The sequence below is a fragment of the Episyrphus balteatus genome, chromosome 2 (assembly GCF_945859705.1).
Source record: "Episyrphus balteatus chromosome 2, idEpiBalt1.1, whole genome shotgun sequence".
NCBI lineage: Eukaryota > Metazoa > Arthropoda > Insecta > Diptera > Syrphidae > Episyrphus > Episyrphus balteatus.
The window spans coordinates 35,136,106-35,156,583 of record NC_079135.1 but is presented as its reverse complement, the minus strand read 5'-3'; the positions used below and the strand labels follow the sequence as shown (position 1 = coordinate 35,156,583).

Here is a 20,478-nt window from a genome sequence, read left to right as displayed (position 1 = left end):
CATTGAGCACACTGATTGTTTCAATTGCAAAAACCCATTTCCCAATAAGTCGTTAAATTCATTAGATCCACATTAGATATTCCAATCACGATAATTGTTTTCCTCTTAGAACTTTGATCTCATGTATGTTATTTTTTTTTTCTTTTCTGACTGAGCACCAATAAATGCCGACAATAAATTTTCACAATAATAACAATTAAAAAAATAAAATTGACAACAGTACATAATTGTCTGTGACATGACTAGCTTTTTCATTGGATTAAATATATACAAATGTAATATTTAATTATATTTTTATAACGTCGCATTATTCACATCATAGCAAAATATTTATACTGAAATATATTAAAAAGAGCTGATATTTTGCTAATTTGGTAAAAGCTATTTGAATTATTTAACTATGTTTACATTTGGCTTTGTTTGTTGTTTTATTTTACGTCAATGCATCGATGATTTCCGTGAAGTTATTGATTGAAAATATTCTGTGGCTAACCAAATGGAAGTTAAGCCTAACTAGAATGTACTTTTTGCAATAACAAAATAGCAATAATGATAAATCAGAACGAGCATTAATTCTTAATTTTTTTGGTATGACGGATTGTCAACCTGGTTTAAAATAAATTATTGATAAATAATGTTGTAAACATGCCCATATATTAAATGTGCACATTTCAATTGAACACATTATGGCATAGTAATTAAGGTGAAAACTCATTTGTTTCGATATCTTTAATAGAATATTCGCAACAAAGTGTAATATTTCTGTTTAAAAAGAACTTAGTTTTTTAAGTTTGCTTCAATAAAAAGAATATGAAAACATAATATTACAGACATTAATGGCCAGTTGTACAAATATTTAATCCGTGGTTCAGCAACTTTTATCTTCTGAAATCGGAGGTAACGTCTTGTTTTAGCACTGGTGCAAGGTTCACATATGTAAAAATAGCCACATCCATGCTTGAACCAAAGTTGACCCGAAGCTAATCCGCCGAAGTCGGTGGGTTAAATTTCTGATCCAAGGCTGAACCACGTTTGTACAACTGGCCCTAAAAGGTTATACTAGTAATATATGTGATCTGGTGTGTTTGGAAAATTCATCCTAAGTAGAGCTAGAATATACGACTGCCAAAAGATTGTGTATAGAAATTGGTTGAGCGGTTTGCAAGAAAACTCCATTAGGTACCTTTTTTTCATTCAAAAATAAAAATGTACAGTCTGAATAGAATCATTTTTGTGTTCACCAAAATAAATCGGTAGGTTTTTTTCGAGAAAACTGTAATAATGGAAATGTGCTCTATATATTAAAGATATCCCTTTTAAAGGAGATGTGGTTTTAGTATCAGCTTAAAAAGTTTATCAATAGGGTGTTTATTATGAAAAACATTCAAAACAAATTGATGTATCTTTTTTTTAATGCGATATAGGTAATGTATTTATGCATGTAGGTATTATAGTATAAATTTAGGATACGAAAAAAATTCACTTCAAGATAGGTAACAATCAGATATGTCGTGTTTAATGATAGAAAATGCAAAAAAAAAGTGGGTACCGCAATTCTGTCTGTGTGTATATACCACAATCTCCAACTACAGAACCGCTGGAGCTGTGCTCTTCAAAATTGGTAGATAACTGTTTTAAGTGGTGCCCTAGAGGGTAAATTGAATTGGAATGTTTTTTTGTAATTTTGCAAATAAGACTTTTTTAATGATACTTCCCATATTTACTTTTTTTATTTCTGAGTTTTAAGTAAACGACAAAGTTGATTTTAACCAAAATTTGCAAACAAAAGCTTTAAATTATCCGTGAATTAAAAAAATTTAAAAAAGTTTCATTTTCGTTTTGGTATAACCTAGAGAACCTCCACAAAAAGCTGACTGGGGGTGAGGAAGATATTTCTGATTTCGCAAATAAGAAAAATAAAAAGATTAATTTTAACCCTTTGTAGGCACACCTCTTTTTTGTGACGTGACAGGCACACGGGTGCGTATTTGGTTTATACTTTTTCATGTCGCTAGAACTTTTTTCGGTGACAATATTTTATAGAGAATTAAGTATGAAATTGATGTAGAATATTCCGAGGAATTCGAATATTGTATTCACAATTCCGAAAAAAAATATTTTCACCCTTATAAAGAGACTTTTTTGTGACCACTTTTTTGAAAAATCGTAATTTTTTTATTTTTGTCCTGCCAAATTCGCACCCGTGTGCCGACAGAGGGTTAAGAATAGATGAGAAGATGTACCTAATGCGTTTGCGTTTTTTTCATACTTCAGAGAGAGAACATTTAGGCCTTTTCGGAAATGTACAATGTACATAAATATATTATAAACTTCAAACAATCAGGGTTATGAAAATACTGTTTATTTGATACATATTTTTTATCGATCAAAAATTGACTGAGAAAACGATTTTGACCCAATAAATGCTTCTGAAATTTGATGTTAAAATTCCAAGTTGGTTTGTGTCCAAGTGTTCAAAATTCAGCTAGGGTTAGGGCCATATCATAAAGGAGAATTGGCATTTTAGACTTTAAGCGACCATTAATCAAATTGGTATCAAATGAAAGAACAGTAACTTAGGAAAAACTTTTTATGGAAGTTTGGCTGTATTGCGTTAAGAATGCAAAATATTGCAATATTAGTATTGTTTATGCATCGTTTAATGTTTGAAGGACAAATTGAATTGTATTTTTATTTTAAATGCAAAAAATTATGCTCTGACATTTTCCCTGAGCCTGAAGACATTAATTTTGAAAATCCGACCAATAGAAATCATAATATTAGATTTTTAAGCCAACCACTTCAAGATTAAGCTGTTGAACTAAAGTTTAAACCAAAAGCAAACATATAACTTGCTCCTTGACACTGACCATTAGTATTACAAAAGACTTGAATAAAATTAAACTAATTGCGTTATTATTAAATAACTCAGAGAAAAACATTCTGTATAAAAGCTCGTCTCGTATTATTACGTCGTATACATATATTAAATATTATTAATAACATACGACACTCTATTCAAGTGGTTTTCGCATTACACTTTCATTTCACAAAAGATAACAATTTCAAATTTCCTGTGCAAAGCTTAAAACTTTTATCGCAAACATTCCTCTTATAACTGCCCATAAAAAGAAAATATAGAAAAAAAAAAAAACAAACAAACAAATAACTATTAGGTTTTAGAACGTTAAAGTTCTTGACAGAGACATAGTTCAGAGCTGCTGCAAAACAACTTACATTACAGAGCTACATGTTCGTATACTAGTTGGCCATAAATAATTTAAACGTCCAATCGAAACCACTTATGCAAGTATACGAGAATCTGCGGTTAAAACGTGCCTTTTTTTAAATATAGTTATTTATCTGATTGTGTTTTTTATCATTTATACGCATATAAAGCTATAAATATATGCATTATAAATTTTATACCTACTCTACTCATACATATAGATATGCGACACGATGATGATGCGATTCAAAAGTAAACATATGAACGAGTATTTGTGTAGTTTTGTATCGTATCTTCGTGAATTGCATTGCAAATGACCAAATAGACTGCAAATCCATTAAAAATGGAAAATCATCATCGGAACAACTATATGAGTTAAGTTGAATGGGCCGACTGATGCGACATACGGTCGGTCGCAGGGAAATATTTATGTACTATGTATTCACCTGTTCTATGATAAGAGGACCAAGATATGGGCTTCCTTCGAAACATACCAACCTGGTACTAAAAATTATGGCAATGCTGTCCAGAGAGTCGTGTATCGTGTTCGTGTTTCCCAAAGCTACAATAATGGCATGAATATGGGGACAAAATAGGTAATAGCACAGCACGCAGCCAACCAGAGATAAACTCCTTACTTGACCATTTCTCGGTTTGAAAATGGAAAATTTATAGAAAATGGTATTACAACACCATCACTTTCTGCCCCCTGTTTCCACCTTCAAGCGCAAGCAGCACTGCAAAAGAATGTCAATTCAATTTGTGTCCACTAATTTACTCCCAGTCGCAATGACAGCATAGTGACAGAAGGAGTTAGTGTGGTGGTGCTCTTTTACTTTGACATCGACTTTTACACTCCATCCACACTTATACGTATGTCTGCACTATCATCGAGTAAGAGACTTTCTGTTCTAAAAGTTGATGAAAGGAAGACACCCTTATAAATAGAGATCAATAACCCTATAACGCATGTATAAGGGAACCTATAAAGTAGGTATATGAATTCAAAGGAGTATAAAGTGACGTAAACAGTTATGGGTATTATTGCTTCAATAGACAAATCAAATAATGTATTTGACATTTTCCTTTCAAACAATCTAAACCCAATTTGTGTGACATATCCTATCTAACTGTTTATATTGTGTGCTGCATTACACATTGATAAACCATATGGAACCAGCCTAATTATTTGTCAATTTTGTGTGCAAGTGAGGCAAAACTATTCAAGGCTGTCAAATTGGATATGTACGAGTATAGTTTGAAAGTATTTAAAACAATATCTGACAAGTGTTGTTGTGCATATCAGTGTGTAACGGTATATAGAGTGTGTGTGTTGATTGTTCATACTATATGTAAAGGCTTTTGTGGTTTCGTCAATCGATGTTAAGCCGTTTTATTGTTTCGTGTTGGAAGGATATGTTCAGCATAAATTACTATAGACATTGACCATTAATGCATAGCATATACTTATTTACGAAAGGCGACGTTTACACAATCTGGTATACAGGGTGACACTGACATGCATTTTTTTTATTTAAGGGATCTGTTTTAAGATTTAATGTGTGATAAATCTTTTAAAGCAACAATTAATTTATCTAAAGTGTATTTACATATTATACTCTCCCAGAATGTAACAAATTTAGGAAGAAAAATTTTGTACCATTTTGTGCAGAGACAGAATAGGACAGATCTGTGCCGCAAGATTGAATGAGTCAATAAACTATTATTTTGGCATAATACATGATTTTGGCAACAAAAAGTTTTTGGGGCTTCAACACAATTAACAACTACATTGATCGTTTTTTTTAGATTTCGTTTCCTAAGCAAAATCTGACTTAATGACCAAAAATGTCACCCTGTTCATAAAAAACAAAATACTATTTCGTTTTTAGATAACACATTATTTACCAAAGCAGAGAATGAGCAAATGAGAGGATGGTAACTGTTATAATGGATAATGCATAAATGTTAAATAAAAGATATCGTTGAATATTACAAGTTTTGACTTATAAACTATTTATTTATGATAAAATCTTAATCTATATGTTAATTGTGTATAAACATAATTGCTGCGAAAATGCGGTAGGTAAAGACATTTTGTAACTGTTGCTTTTTATTACAACTTTTAAGATTATAATAGTTTTTTATTGGAATAGAAGAATTTTTATTTTTTAATACAAATGCACCTTAATTTAATTTTTGAAGTTATACATCTTTTGTAAGATGTGTCTCTTTTTGTTACAAAAGTGTCTAACATAGTGTCGAATATGCCACACAGTTGGTCAAACATTTCATTTATTAAGGGAAAGTTCTCGTCTCTTTAAAGCTTTATTGGGACATAAAAAATAAAATCCAAAATTTCTTTTGACCTTTGAACCTTTTATTCGAAAGCGGATACATATGTATGTATCTTCAGATCAAAATCTCAAAAAAAAAAGTTTTTGTTTTGAGATGTGAGCTTGAAGTTGACAGCCCTATCCATTTATTTAGAAAAATTGAATGAGACATCAAAAGAAAAGTCTCTTTTAGCCCTATTAACGAATGAAAACCAAAATATTCTTTGAGGTCGGGTGGCTGAGATATTTAAAATCTAAACATTTTTTTCTTTAAGCCTTGATTTTTAAACCATCAGTTAAGCTATTAAACGAATAATGTCAATATAAAAAGATAGATATTCCTAGGAATAAACTCTATCTGAGGTTTATCTGACTATTGAAATTGGCCCTAATATTTGGAAAAAATATCTTCGGACCCAAGTCTGGAAAAAAATTTTTGGGTTCAAGATTATGAGCTTTGAGCTCATAGTGAACAGGCCTCTTCAAATAGGTTCACAAATTACAAATTTAAAGTTTTAGATTTTCAAACAAATACAAGGGGAACCATTTGTCAAAAAGAAAACCATTAACAGACTGGTATTTTTAAGCTTTTTTAATACATGAAATCCAAAAGTTTTATTTACCTCTGGTTGCAAATTTATTGTCATGCAATTTTTTTTCTTCCTCATAATTTTTCTAAGCTATTACCTCTTGAGTTGTATCTTACAGAATAAATGTGGCAACCCTGTTTAAGCGAAAAGGAGCAAAAAACAATTTTTGACACGATTTTTTTTGTATTTTAACGAAATAAATTGGTTAAGATTTTAACATTGAAATCTATCAGAAATAATGAAATAGAGCTAGCCAACCAGTAATTTTGTTAATGCCTTGCTTGTTCAAATCGGTTTGCTTTAATCTTATACATGGGCGTGTTCATTTTGTTAATATCAATGCCGCATCCCTTACTAATAGTTTCTAAACCTCAGTTAACAATTACCTATTTAAAACCAATGCCAATAAGTTTAAAGTGCTTTCTAACTTATGTAATTATTATAGTAACATCGATAAGTGCTTCTAATCACGCCAACAGAGTCATGATCTATTTCTGCTTCGCAACACGACTTGCTGGAGCGATAATACTCATTTGCTGTATGATGTTTATTCTTATATATATAACACCTTTCTTTTTAAGAAGCGGTGTTTCTTTTCCAACACATGAGCGCATATTCAAAATTTTTCGAATTTTTTATCTGCTCTGAAGCAGGTCACAACTTACAATTTTGACATTGATAAGCAAGAAGTTTGTGAGAAATAAATCCTCCCAAAATCGAGTTATCCTCACCTTGTGAGGTACTTGTGACTTGTGAGGTACCATGTGAGGTTTGCCAGAATAGGGATATAAGTTCAGAAATTTGTTGGTGCTCAACTGCGTTAAATAAACGATACCAAATATAAATTATCGATAAACTGTATAGAAAAGTCATAACTAACACTTTGCTTCTGTCTTCTGATTATTACATACTCGCTTTTCGATGGCATAAAATTTATAAATTCAATAAAACTTTTAGAAATGAACTATCGTGTCCAAATTTTGTGCATGGCTCCCTTTATTTAAATCAGATTTCTGTTCAAAGAGTCGTTTTTTTTTTAAATTTTGCTTAGAAGTGCCTTTATAAGTCAAATATTTAAACGGAGATGCAAAAAAATGTCATTTAGTTTTTGAAAAAATTGAAAATAATTAAATCTAGTTTTATCTAATATTTAACCTTCAATTGTCAATTATTCAATTTTGATACCTAACTAGTTTTATTTCAACATTATTCCAACTTTTAAGACTCAATATGTAATAAGAAATATTCAGGATAAGGAATTCAATGGAAATTCTTATTCAATAGATTTATCAAATTGTTCATAACGATATTGACGGTACAATTTTTGTTCTCTTTATATTACTCCTAATGCTACTATTTCATTGTTCCATAAAAGATACTATCTAGCTGATGCTTTTAACGAATGTAATTTGTGTCTCATGGGAACGCTCAGGGCTGACCTTAATTATACAAAACCATCACCGTATGCCCATTCTCAGCAATATATATGTACTTTTTTCACAATGAATTTTTTGTTTTTTTTTTTGTTAACACAGAAATAAATTAAGAAAACAAATTGATAAAAATAACACAAAGTTTGTTAAAAATAGCCGGACGGGTAAAATTCATGAATGTATACAACTCTGGCAACCAACAACAACAAAAAACTCTTCCATAAACACTATGCCACGGCATATATTTGGTGTTCTCCTTTTTTTTTCATTTAGTTCTGTGAAATGCGTCGCAGTTGGAATTTATTTGCCAAAAAAGAAACTGAAATGAGTTTTGTGTTGCTTTTCAAAAAAGAGGTGCAATGACTTGGTACAATTTTATAAGAAATTCATTCCTCTGTGAGTCTGTGATGCTACACCATTTTTGTTTGTTTATTTCAAACAAAGAAATAAAATTAAAAACGATTTAAAAATGAATTAAATTAAATGTCGTACAGCTTCTTCAAGTATAGAAACTAGTAGTTCCTGAAAATTATAACATTTTTATTATTAAAAATATGTAATTTACTTTTCGTTGTTTATGTTTAAGCTTCCACTTCATTCAATTAACCGTCGTTCTTGTATTTGCTAAATAAGTTTCTTTTTCCAAATTATTAAAGCGCCTTATGCCTTTCTCATAACACAATTACAAAATGTATATAGACTAAACCCTTTTCAAAAACATATTATACTCTTCAAAAATTATCCCATTCTTAATTTTCATTATCACAAGCATCTCAAAAGCCTTAACATAGAACTCTTATCATCCTAAGACATCTCTCAATCAATACAATGTGATTCATTGTAAAGAATAAACAATTTCATAGAAAGTCCTTAATTGTGCCTAGCTGTTCTGGTAAGACATTTTCCAATTTCAAATTTCCTTCCCCACCAGCTTGCCTGCCTGTTAATGGGCTTTCTTTCTAACAACGATGACGATCCCTTCTTCAATGTTTCCTCTTTTATGAATGAACAAATAACATAGGTCAAGTATCTTTTACCCGCCGGCAACATATTCAACTATACAAATACATCTATTTGACGTGTGTGCAGTTTTTTTTTTTGTTTTTATATCTAGCAATATATTTTCATACTATGTAGAACAGTGCCAGGGTCCTTTAATTATATTTCCGCCGATATGTTGTATAAGGTACTCGGTCTACTTGTCTTTGAAAGAATACGCCAACGCCGCCACCTACTTAATGCACAACAAGAACAAGCACATAGCATGGATACAAACAACAATATTCTCTCTCTCCAAATATAGATAAAATGCCTCTGTCCCTGAAATGATTCAGTCATTCGGTCGATAAAATTGCCAGGAAGTGTGCGGTTAATGTGCTACGATAAAATAATACAAAATATAAAATGAGTAACCAAACAGGTATAGTTTACGACTCTAGCTTTACCTGTGTATCCATACATACGTTCAAAGTCCAATTTGAATGGTGTAAATTTCGTTTTCAGACTTTAAATAGACCAACTGGCAACAAATTGCAACCTAAAACATACCCCATGGTTATTTTCCGGACTAATGATAGAACCAATTTACTTAAAGGTTGTCAGTAGTGATAATTTAATCTGGGTGGTGGTCATGGTTGGAGAGAGAAATATAAAATCAGCCACTTTCTCTATTCTTTGACAACACGCAGCCCTGACTTGTGTATTATCTACAAATTTCAAGTTCATGATCAATTGCACACACTTTGGCAATTAGCCAAAAACATTTCAGATCTCCGAATGGTAGTTAAGGAAGTCATTGAAAAAAAAGTATACATAGAAACAAGAGAACCCCACCAATTAAATGTCGTCAAGGGAATAATTTGGAAGTAAGGTACTACGGTTTATTCACAAATAAATTTTTGCCAGAATCGACTCTTCACCTGAATTTTAACTTTTGTTTTTGGGTTTCACAAAATTTAACTTTAGAGAAAATATATTCATGCATTGAAATAACTGCAAAGATGTTTTTGGGTCATGTTTTTTTATTTCTTTATTTTCATAGAACTACATTGTTACATAGAATTGTCCTTCGATAGTGGAGTTCATGAAGACTATAAAATTTTAAATGCTATACCATGTGCTGAACGAATTATATTGTCAGCTCAGAGCTTGAGTGATTCGGTACAAAAGGACCGCAGTGAGAACTTCCAATAAATAATGCAGAATTAGAAAATTATGTGATTTGTTCATACTTCAGAATACAGTAGAATGGAAATCTAATGAAATCTCTTTTGAAACGACGGAATTCAACATGTTCAGTGCTTTGATTTATAAGCATAAATAAAAATAAGTTAAATGATTAACTTTCAATATCCAATGCCAGGGATATCAATCTGAATCCAATTGTGTCCGCTTACCTTAAGTGATTTATTTGTTATCAAATAAATCAAAGACTGTAAAATTGTGAAATAATTTTTGTTGTTTTTGTTGAAATAGCTCTGTTTTTCACAAAAGTGCATTCTCAAGCCCAATACGATTCACTGATTGGTGTTTGAAGTCCTCCACGTAGTTCCATGGGAAAAAGGCTGGAATTATAAGCGTCTCCTTAGTTTTTCGCTCAAAGGCTTCATTTCTCAATCGCTTTCTAGATCAATTCCTTGACCACCTCGAAGTTATACCTTTTGATAGTCTTCATTGACGTTCTTCATTTAAGAGGGGATAATTATTTTTTTAATAAATTAATCTTCTGTAAGTCTAAACACTTCTTCCAAGGATGGATCATCAAAACCTTAAACTGCGGAAACCGAGTGTTGATAATTTTTATTCAAACGAGTTTTGGTTTAAGGTGAGTTGATTCATTATTTGAGAAACTTTTTCTTTAAACATATCCTTAGCCTCTGCTCTATCCCTTATTTTAATTCGACTATTGTTTAGCACTGCTTGTTGAATTTTGATTATGTTATGGTGAAAAGAAGAACAACATTTTCCTTGGTTCTTTACATAACACCAATGTTATCCTTAAATTTGCCGTCTTTTTTTCAGAGAAAGTGCCCTGAATGTGGCCGGAATTCTCTATTTAAAAAAAAAAATAAATTGTTTGAAGTTACATATGCCTCCTGAGTTTTAGCATTACTTCTGTAATTACATTGGTGTTATATTTGTGTTTGCAGCTGCTCTTGAGCTGGATTCTCTCCTACATAAACTGAAAAAAAGTCCTAATCTTCTTTTGAAGCCACAACCTATTTTTCTTAACCCCTTATTATATTAATCCTTAGAATTCCTAGCATTTCTGTAAGTAAGTTTCGTCAGTTGTTTAATAAGATTTTCGAAATTTTTTCTAAAGCAAGTTGTAGAAGGTTCCCTTTGTAGACTAATTACTACACCAAAAACATTAAGGGATCCAAACATGGAATTTTTTTTAACAAAATGCCTTTTCGCACAGTAAATGTCCTACTTGCAGGTGCCAAAGCACTTTTTGGCACACCAAGGTTGTCATCTTCCTCATGCCTACCAACTCCAAGCCTGCCAACCAAAAGTTCAGTGTTCTAGACTATCAGACTGTAATTTATGTAATCTTTTTAAAAAGACATGAAAAACTAGAAATGTTTCCTTTCAAATCTGCTTTGTCATTTAAATTCTAAAACTTCAATTCTCATCTTACATCCATTTACAAACATCAACCCCAATGCATTACTTATCTAATTGTATGCTTTGTTTTCTTTTCATTTTAGATTCGGTTCGAGCAGCAGTCAAGCTTCACAAAGCAGTGGTGATATATGTCGAATATGCCATTGCGAAAGCGACCCACAAAATCCACTTCTAACGCCATGCTACTGTTCAGGTAGCCTTAAATACGTCCATCAAACCTGCCTTCAGCAATGGCTGACCGCTTCCGAAACAAACTCCTGCGAATTATGCAAATTCCCGTTCATAATGCACACAAAAATAAAGCCCTTCAATGAAGTAAGTGTTGAATTGAAATAAAAAAAAACCTCACAAACACATACTGATACAAAATTTAATATTATTTCCAGTGGCGAAGCTTGGACATTTCTGGTGTTGAACGAAGAAGACTCTGTTGTTCGGTGCTGTTTCATTGTGCTGCAGCATTGTGTGTGATTTGGTCACTTTGTGTGCTTATTGAGAGAGCTGCTGAAGATGTCAAACGAGGAATTATCGGTAAGTTGAGTCTTTTATTTAATTCATTAGAGAAATTTAACTCTGGTTTTTTTCATTTTCCTTTAGATTGGCCATTCTGGACGAAGTTGGCGGTAGTGACCGTTGGTCTTACTGGTGGAGTTGTATTCATGTACATTCAGTGCAAAGCATATTTACATCTATGCCACAGATGGAGAGCTAGAAATCGGTAAGATTAGCAACACCTTGTGGGGAAATTGTCATTGCTCTTTGAGTTAGATAGATTAATTTAATAGAGAATGCATTCTTGGATTTGTGACAGCAATCCATTTCCTTGAATCAGCATTTCTATAACAATAAGTACTCTTGGCCGATATCGTCTTCGATTAAAATGATCCTTAGAGCACGTAAATCGAATACATTTTTGCAAATCATAATATGTAATTGAAAACATGATTTTTCCAGCAGTTCTTGAGAGTTCTAATAAAATTATTAATCATATTTTTACGGCCATATTGTTCACTAATTTCAAAACAAGTTCTATATCAAAACATGTTTAGTGAATGTTAGAAGTTGCAAATTTTCGCAAACTTGGCACTTTTATCGAGAGATTTGACATCTAGAAGACAAAATCTTTAATAAAATTTTGGTTTAATTGCCAATTGGTCGAGGTATTTCAAAATTCAAATTTAAGAAGTCACAAAACACGTTTTGTTATAAAACTTGTTTTGAAATTTGTCAATAATATAGACATTAAGTCTTTATCTTTTCCAGCTCTGTTTCTAAGGTCGTTTTCTCTTGCAATCTTTTCTCTATATTTTATCACCTACATATATTGGATCTATAATAAGCGATGCTAAGTTTAAATAATGATATGGACAGGGCACATAATTTTCTTTATTTTGAAGGCATTACCAGGCGAACGTGGTAGTTTATCGGATTATCGCAACATGAATGTTTGCAAAATCCTTCTTTTGAGTGGAACGTTCGACTCCAAGTCCTTAATTTTTATCTGAATGGCAACTTTTTAGAAACGTTTTTTTAATTTAAAAAATCAGTTTGATTCTTGGTGGTTTTAAAACAGAAATTTTCTCAAATAATCAAACACAAAACGTGTATAGATAATTCATTTGGTAAAGGTTCCGTACATAGCATCCAACTCGTGTTTGGTTTGTGCAAGAATCTCACCTTTCAAAAACACATGATTTTATAACGAAAGGGTGTTGCCATTTTCATAGTTAGTTTCCGAACTTTTCGAACCCTCCCTCCATAAGAAAAGCAACATCAAAAACGTTTTCTGCAGGGTCTTGTATAATGCTTTTAAGTCGAACTGAGCCATATAACGGCCTTTTTTCCTCCAGACGATAATCTCGTATTTCGGCAACAAGATTACGAAATCTCGTTGAACAGTTCACAACTTCCGTAAAACTCTCATTTTGTAACTTTAAAAAAAAACTTTTGTCGTTGTCGCTGTGGAAGTCTGCTTGCTATATAGGTTATATAGAGCAAGTTTAAAAAAAAAATCGGGACACGGGCAAGTTTAGGATTCGTAAAAAAATAGAACTCGAAATAATATTGAAGCATGAACTTAAGATGAAAGAGAACAAAAAATAGTGGTTCTCGCAATTCTGTCTTTCTGACTGAGTACATGTCTGTCTCTATCTCTAGCTTGCTATAAACTTGGGTTTTAAGACTTTTGGCATGTTCCCTCTAGAAGAAATTGTAAGAAAAGGTTTTATTTTAGCAAACTGGGGTTAAAATTTAAGCGCAAAATTTTAAACGTATTAGTAAATTGCTAAAGCCATTCAGTAAGTTACAAAGTTAAAAATCTTTATGCTTTTTGGCTTAGTTACTTACTAAAGTGGCTTAAGCAATTTACTTAATCGTTTAAAATTTTTCGCCTTTGATTTAAAAAAATATGCGTATGTACATTCTCCAAAAATAAGTTACTATATTGGAATTAAAAATTAAAACGTACGATTACTAACAACACCTGCCATTTTCTTCATTTGACATTTTCTCGTAAAACCATTTTTTTTTTTTCAAAAAGTTAATGAATGGATTAGTATTTCTTCAGGACGGCTTAACAAGGTATACAAGAAACCAAATGGTATAATAAGTTTAAAAAGGTGTTTTCGTAATATTAAAAACAATTTTTATAACCATCATTTGTTATAAAATTAATGATAAAATTATTATTTTATGAATGCTATAAAGCACTTTAACTTTCTAAGCAACATTTACCGAATAACAAGTACGTGCGAAGTAGTCGTTCATTTTATTTAGAATTATTGGGTTGATCCCAGAATTTAATGACATCGTTGTTTGAAGCTGCCTTAATCAGATTGATACGAGTTTCTTTCATAACAACACAATTAGTCATGAGAAGAAAGGTAAATGATACCACTTTGTGATGTTCCGCTTTGGGTATTTTTAGGTGTTTGAATATTACTTAACTCAAATTAATTAATTCTGCGGTATACACAGATATAAATAAATATTTATAAATGTTAATCTTTTTTTTCATTCTAGCATTCTTCTAATACAAAATGCTCCCGAGAAAGTACATCCGCTTTCGCCGCCATCACCAGTATTGCATAGCCGCAGCATTCCCCACAATAGTAATGCGTTAGTTTCGCATGCGAATACAACGAACAACTACAACTACAATTCCTTCAATTATCCATCAGCTTCTGCTGCGGCAGCTGCCGCTGCAACAGGTGGTGCTCGAGGAATAGAAGATCAACAAGACGTTGTCGACATTCAACCAACATCGGTTAGCAATCTAGCTCACCAGTCGGTGTCCAACGGTACCGGCCAGTATCCACACACAGGTCAGCATGGTCAAATTGTTGCCAACATAGAGAGCAATTCACATAATTACGATCGTGACTGGACATTAGACGATGTCAGTCAAATATCATCATTTCGTCCGTGCCCACAGGGTTCGGGCAGCATGACACCCTTCCATGACTCCATCCACAATGTGCTTGAGCACTCCCATAGTGGCAGTAATTCTGTGAATGGATCACGTCAAGATCTCAGCCCGTCAATGGCATCTGGAGCGGGTGCTGTGGCACATCCATTACAACCGCACAACACTGCCAGCGTCAGTAGCAACAGTGAGACAACAAGTCGAACCACCAATTCATATGTCTTCAAGCCGACCGCCACCACTTCGTCCGGTTCGATCTTCACACCAACTAATCCGCACTATCATCACCATCATCGGTATTCTAATTCCTCGGTGTTCCTTGAGAATCGTGATATTCTCAATGACTCTGGCTTCCCAAAGATTAACTATAGGCATTCGAGTGTACTTACATCGCCCGACATCAGCGATAATTTAGATAAATTCCTCGGCAAAGATCTGCGCCGTTATTCGGATACAAAGCTTTTAGCTAGCGACACCAATATTGTGAATTCCAAATTTGAACACACTCCAGCTGCTAATAGTGATGGAACTAACAAACCAGCTCCAATTGCTGTTGGTTTACCACTACAATCCCCTGACATCTTCGAAAGTGCCATCCAAAGGGAACAACGACGTGCTTTGTTCCGCCCTGGTGGTGATGCTACAAATCCCCGAAGTAAACTGCGACTCTCTTTAGACACCATCGAAGATGGTTGTGGTCCGATAAGTTTTAGCACGACAACAACAACGACGGCTGGAGGTGGTGGTGGTACAACCAGCGCAAGTGATTGTGCCAAGAGTGAAGAGCAATTAATCGATAGAAATCGTTTGTTCTTCAAGTCATTGCCAAATTTGAGCAGCAGTTGTGAAAGCCTTATTAAGAAGTAAAATTAGTTATTTTTAGAAGTAAAGTATACAAAAAAAAAAAAATGCTGTCATGTCCATTTAGTTTGCGTGAAAATTATATGAATTATTATATCCTGATCTGTGGTAGGATGACTGAATTAAAAACTTTCTCTTGGAGGTAAACAAAAAAACAAAAAACGTGCATGCGATTACACATATTCACGCCGTGTTTTTAAGCTGGTGAGCCGGCCAGACAAAAATTAAAAAAAAAAACTGTGGTTGTGCTACTAAAGTGGTTACTAACAGAATTAATTTTTTTTCGACTTAATTTTCTTTTTGTTGAAAAAAAAAAGAAAATATTGCTTTTATTTAAGGTTACGTAATATAGTTTTTAAATAATTTTACAAGAATTTGCAAATGAAAAAGAATTAATAGCGATTCTAATGTGACGTTGTCTGTAAAATAGCCCAGTAATTTTAGACATTTTTTAACCCAATCTGCGGAAAAATTCCTACTGGGCTCGATTTTGGTATAGACCTTCGTTACGGCGTTGTTATGAAGATGTGAAAAATCGACATTGATATCGTGTCCGCGTTAAGAGTTATAGGGGTCAAAAGGTCACAAAAACTGGTTTTTCACGATTTTCAGCAAAACGGTAAGTCTTATCAAAAAATTTTCAATGCAAGAATTGTAGACCAGATTATTATATATAAAAAGTGTCATGACACTTTTTTTCCTAAGACCCACCGTTTCTTAGGTATAACGATTCAAAAAGTTGAAGTTTAGTTGTAATCGTCATAATCCTATTCCTGAAAAAAAAACTCCTAACTGAAAAGTTCCTGAAATTTCATTATTTTTTTAGCTTGAATTTCGTTCCTCAACTGTTAAGAATATGGGGAAACCAAAAAAAAAATGGAAATTTTCGCCATTTTTCCGATTGGGGCCCTTCTCCCGAAACCATTTCCCTGGGAATTTTTGTTTAGAATATGTCTAAAAATATACAGGGTGTGCAATAGAGAATGGACAACCCTAAAACGGCTTATAGCTACACTTATGATTGTTCTCAAAACAGATAGAAAAAAGTTCTATCGCAACCAGTTCATAAAATATGGACTTTTTTTCGTTCAGTGTATTTTAAATTTTATCATCTTATGTTTTCGTTCACTACAACCACGAATGAATGAATTTTATTTATTTCTTTTTTTTATAATTTTCTACAATAATTGGATGAGTACATAAACACTTTAAAAATTTCATAGCTATTGCACATTTTCGTAAAAAAAATTTTGAAATCTGTTTTTTGATGCAAAATGTAAAAAAAGTATTTTATGAAAAATTTTAAACACCTGTGGTATTAAATAAATCTATAGAAACCTAGGTGGCCAACTTTCTTAAAAATATTCTCCTTATACCAGAATATTTTTAAGAAAGTTGGCCACCTAGGTTTCTATAGATTTATTTTATACCACAGGTGTTTAAAATTTTTCATAAAATACTTTTTTTACATTTTGCATCAAAAAACAGATTTCAAAATTTTTTTTACGAAAATGTGCAATAGCTATGAAATTTTTAAAGTGTTTATGTACTCATCCAATTATTGTAGAAAATTATAAAAAAAAGAAATAAATAAAATTCATTCATTCGTGGTTGTAGTGAACGAAAACATAAGATGATAAAATTTAAAATACACTGAACGAAAAAAAGTCCATATTTTATGAACTGGTTGCGATAGAACTTTTTTCTATCTGTTTTTAGAACAATCATAAGTGTAGCTATAAGCCGTTTTAGGGTTGTCCATTCTCTATTGCACACCCTGTATATTTTTAGACATATTCTAAACAAAAATTCCCAGGGAAATGGTTTCGGGAGAAGGGCCCCAATCGGAAAAATGGCGAAAATTTCCATTTTTTTTTTTTTGGTTTCCCCATATTCTTAACAGTTGAGGAACGAAATTCAAGCTAAAAAAATAATGAAATTTCAGGAACTTTTCAGTTAGGAGTTTTTTTTTCAGGAATAGGATTATGACGATTACAACTAAACTTCAACTTTTTGAATCGTTATACCTAAGAAACGGTGGGTCTTAGGAAAAATAGTGTCATGACACTTTTTATATATAATAATCTGGTCTACAATTCTTGCATTGAAAATTTTTTGATAAGACTTACCGTTTTGCTGAAAATCGTGAAAAACCAGTTTTTGTGACCTTTTGACCCCTATAACTCTTAACGCGGACACGATATCAATGTCGATTTTTCACATCTTCATAACAACGCCGTAACGAAGGTCTATACCAAAATCGAGCCCAGTAGGAATTTTTCCGCAGATAAAACCTAAAATTACTGGACTAAAAGTAGAATTCGGCTTAAAGAAATTTTCAGTAGCAGCTCAATCGGATTATTTAGTTTTGGGAAATACATGAAATGAATGCGATCATCGAAGTTTTCTAGTTTAGTCGTTGCAATGGTGTCTGAATTCAAAGTGTTATCTGTTATCACATTCAAGTAGTTTGATTCAACAACGGTGTTTTAAGTTTTGTTATATGGATTTTTTGTTTGTATGCATTTACAGTCAGATTAGGGATTTATGTTAAGTATTGTGAGATCCCACCACTTTGTTTATTCCCAAAGCTTTGTTCATACGAAGAATATTTCCTCGGAAGGGGCCAGTCAAAAAATCCATAAAACATTTATAATGTGCACTCAAGGTTAAAGTTATGAAATTCTAAACTTTTTGTTATGTCGATATAAAATTTGAACAGATTCCACGCGAATGTACCATTAAATTAAAAATTTTTGATTTTCATTGCTTTAACATTGGATGTCATTTACAAACAAGCATTCTAGATTCTACTTTCATGACTCCAACCATCTACAATCTACATACTTCAAACCATGGAGATCTGTTTCAATTTTATATGATCATGTTTTTAGAGATTGATGTTGATTTTCCATGTTGTTGAAAGAAGGATTGTTGTATTATTAGCAAATTGAATTTTTTTTTCATTCATTATTGTGTGTGAGTTTTGTGCTTCCACCTAACAGAGGAGATCTTTGTGCGTTGAACTCAGCTAACTTTAATTGTGTTGCTTACTTTGATTGTTCATTCGGTATCATCTCACAGCTCACAGCTGTTTTGGGTTAGTAGTCAAAGTGCAATTACATATTGTGTTGACTCGTTAAACGTGCCGACGATTATCCACTACGGGTAGTTGGGCTTGCGACTAGCGAAATGACACAACAAATTGAGTCTCAATCTAACTATGAACAAAGTAGTTTTCTATTTAATGCCTGCGAATTCCTAAGTATAACTTCTTAAGTTCTAATATTGCCCAAAGGATGTTAAGTATTTTTCGAAAAATACTTAACTTAAAAACAACCGTTTTCATTGAATATTACTCACTAGTGAGTTCATAACTTGCTAGTCTTTTGTGGTATCACAATGGACCCATAAGGGTTTAAGTGTGTCGGGTACTTTGCCTGACAACCACTATAACCTTATCTAACCTACTCACTTGAGTTCCGGAGAGAATCGAAAAAGTGAAAGCAATGTTTGCAACCAAATTGTGAAAACAAGGCAGACCATTCTGGTTCTGTGAAAAGTTGCATTAAAAAAAAAAAACTTTTCATAATTTATCATTTCAGTTTATTAGAAAAGAAATAGTGAATAATAAAAAATAACTGCTCATAATTGCTTAAGGACTCCTTAATATTTAATGTTAGTGATTTTTCACTAACACATTTTATATAGTATATAACGTCGACGAGTTCTTATTGTTCAATTGAATATTTTGAAAAATGATTATTACTATTCACACAAATATTAAACTAAAAAAAAAAAATCCAAACCATGTTATTATTTGAGCCTATAGGGGTTACCGTGAGTAAAAATATCTATGGAAATGTTTTCCTTGTTTCAAACATGGCAATAATGATCATGAAAAGTTTCTTTTGGAATTTGTTCGTATCGGCAATACATTTTTCAGAAAAATGTAGCTGTCATTTCATAGGATTTTCGTTCCCAGCAAAAAAAAATTTGAGAGATATTCACAATAAATCCATGAGGAAAAAATATTCCGAAATTCACGATAAAGCCCAATATGTTTTTTTGTTCATGATCCACTCTCTTGTTCACATTTAATTCAAAGAATGAACGTTTATACGGATTGTCTTTTTTATGAAAAATTTAAAATTCGCATCTTATTTCTATCAATAGTAAGATTGAAAAGCGTGCTCCAGACAAAAATTACCAAGATTAAAACACAAAAGTTGTACAATTTCAATTTTGGTTGATTGAACACGTTCGAATTCAGCTTGCTATTAGTTTTTTTTTACCTTCGATTGTGTGAAATTCCTAAAAATATTTGTTTTTGTAAGGCCTCGGACAATATTTTTGGCACTGCCGTGTAAGTATAACTAAAAAGAAAGTAAGGAAAGAATTCTCTTTAAGATTGACCAATCATGTCCATGAAATCCGAAAGCACTACCATCAAAGTGCGTTTTGAAAATAATTTTTTTGTTTTGTTGAATCTGGCAAATTATATTTTCTGTATTAAATATTACTTACAAACATCTCATAAGACTGTAGAAGACTCCATTAAATAAAGAAAAGCAAAAAAAAAAAAATTACATTCATAAAGTTTCAACAACTACAGATGATAAACACGTAATTGTTGCATTTTATAACTTTATTCACCCAAAATATACCAACAAAACGTTTTTGATCCAATAACATTTTCGTTGACTTACAATTTATTAGTTAAGATATTTTTTTATAAACCTATTGTATTCTTATTTAGTTTTTAAGCTTTAATAATAAATAATAATTAATAGCATTACTACTGACTAATAAACAATTCTTTTTGTTTTTTTTTCTGTCTCTTCATTTATATATCTTTTTATTTAAAGCTTTTAATGCATTTTATTATTTTTTTTTAAATTTAATTTCAATAAAATATAGCGGCTTTGTATTATAATCAATGTTTGTATATATATAAAGTGATAAACAAAAAAATAAT

At 32.0% G+C, this 20,478-nt stretch overlaps 1 protein-coding gene across 1 annotated transcript in view; it reads left to right on the top strand.

Annotated features, from left to right (window-relative positions):
- LOC129908617 (uncharacterized) overlaps positions 1–15,607 on the top strand; it is a 30,572-nt gene extending 14,965 nt beyond the window's left edge. Inside the window, exons 2-5 of the mRNA XM_055985261.1 lie at positions 11,299–11,530; positions 11,602–11,746; positions 11,813–11,933; positions 14,237–15,607. Coding sequence (XP_055841236.1) covers positions 11,299–11,530; positions 11,602–11,746; positions 11,813–11,933; positions 14,237–15,506 — 1,768 coding nt within the window. The 3' untranslated portion in view covers positions 15,507–15,607. The remainder of the gene's footprint in view (positions 1–11,298; positions 11,531–11,601; positions 11,747–11,812; positions 11,934–14,236) is intronic.
- Positions 15,608–20,478: the final 4,871 nt, after the last annotated feature.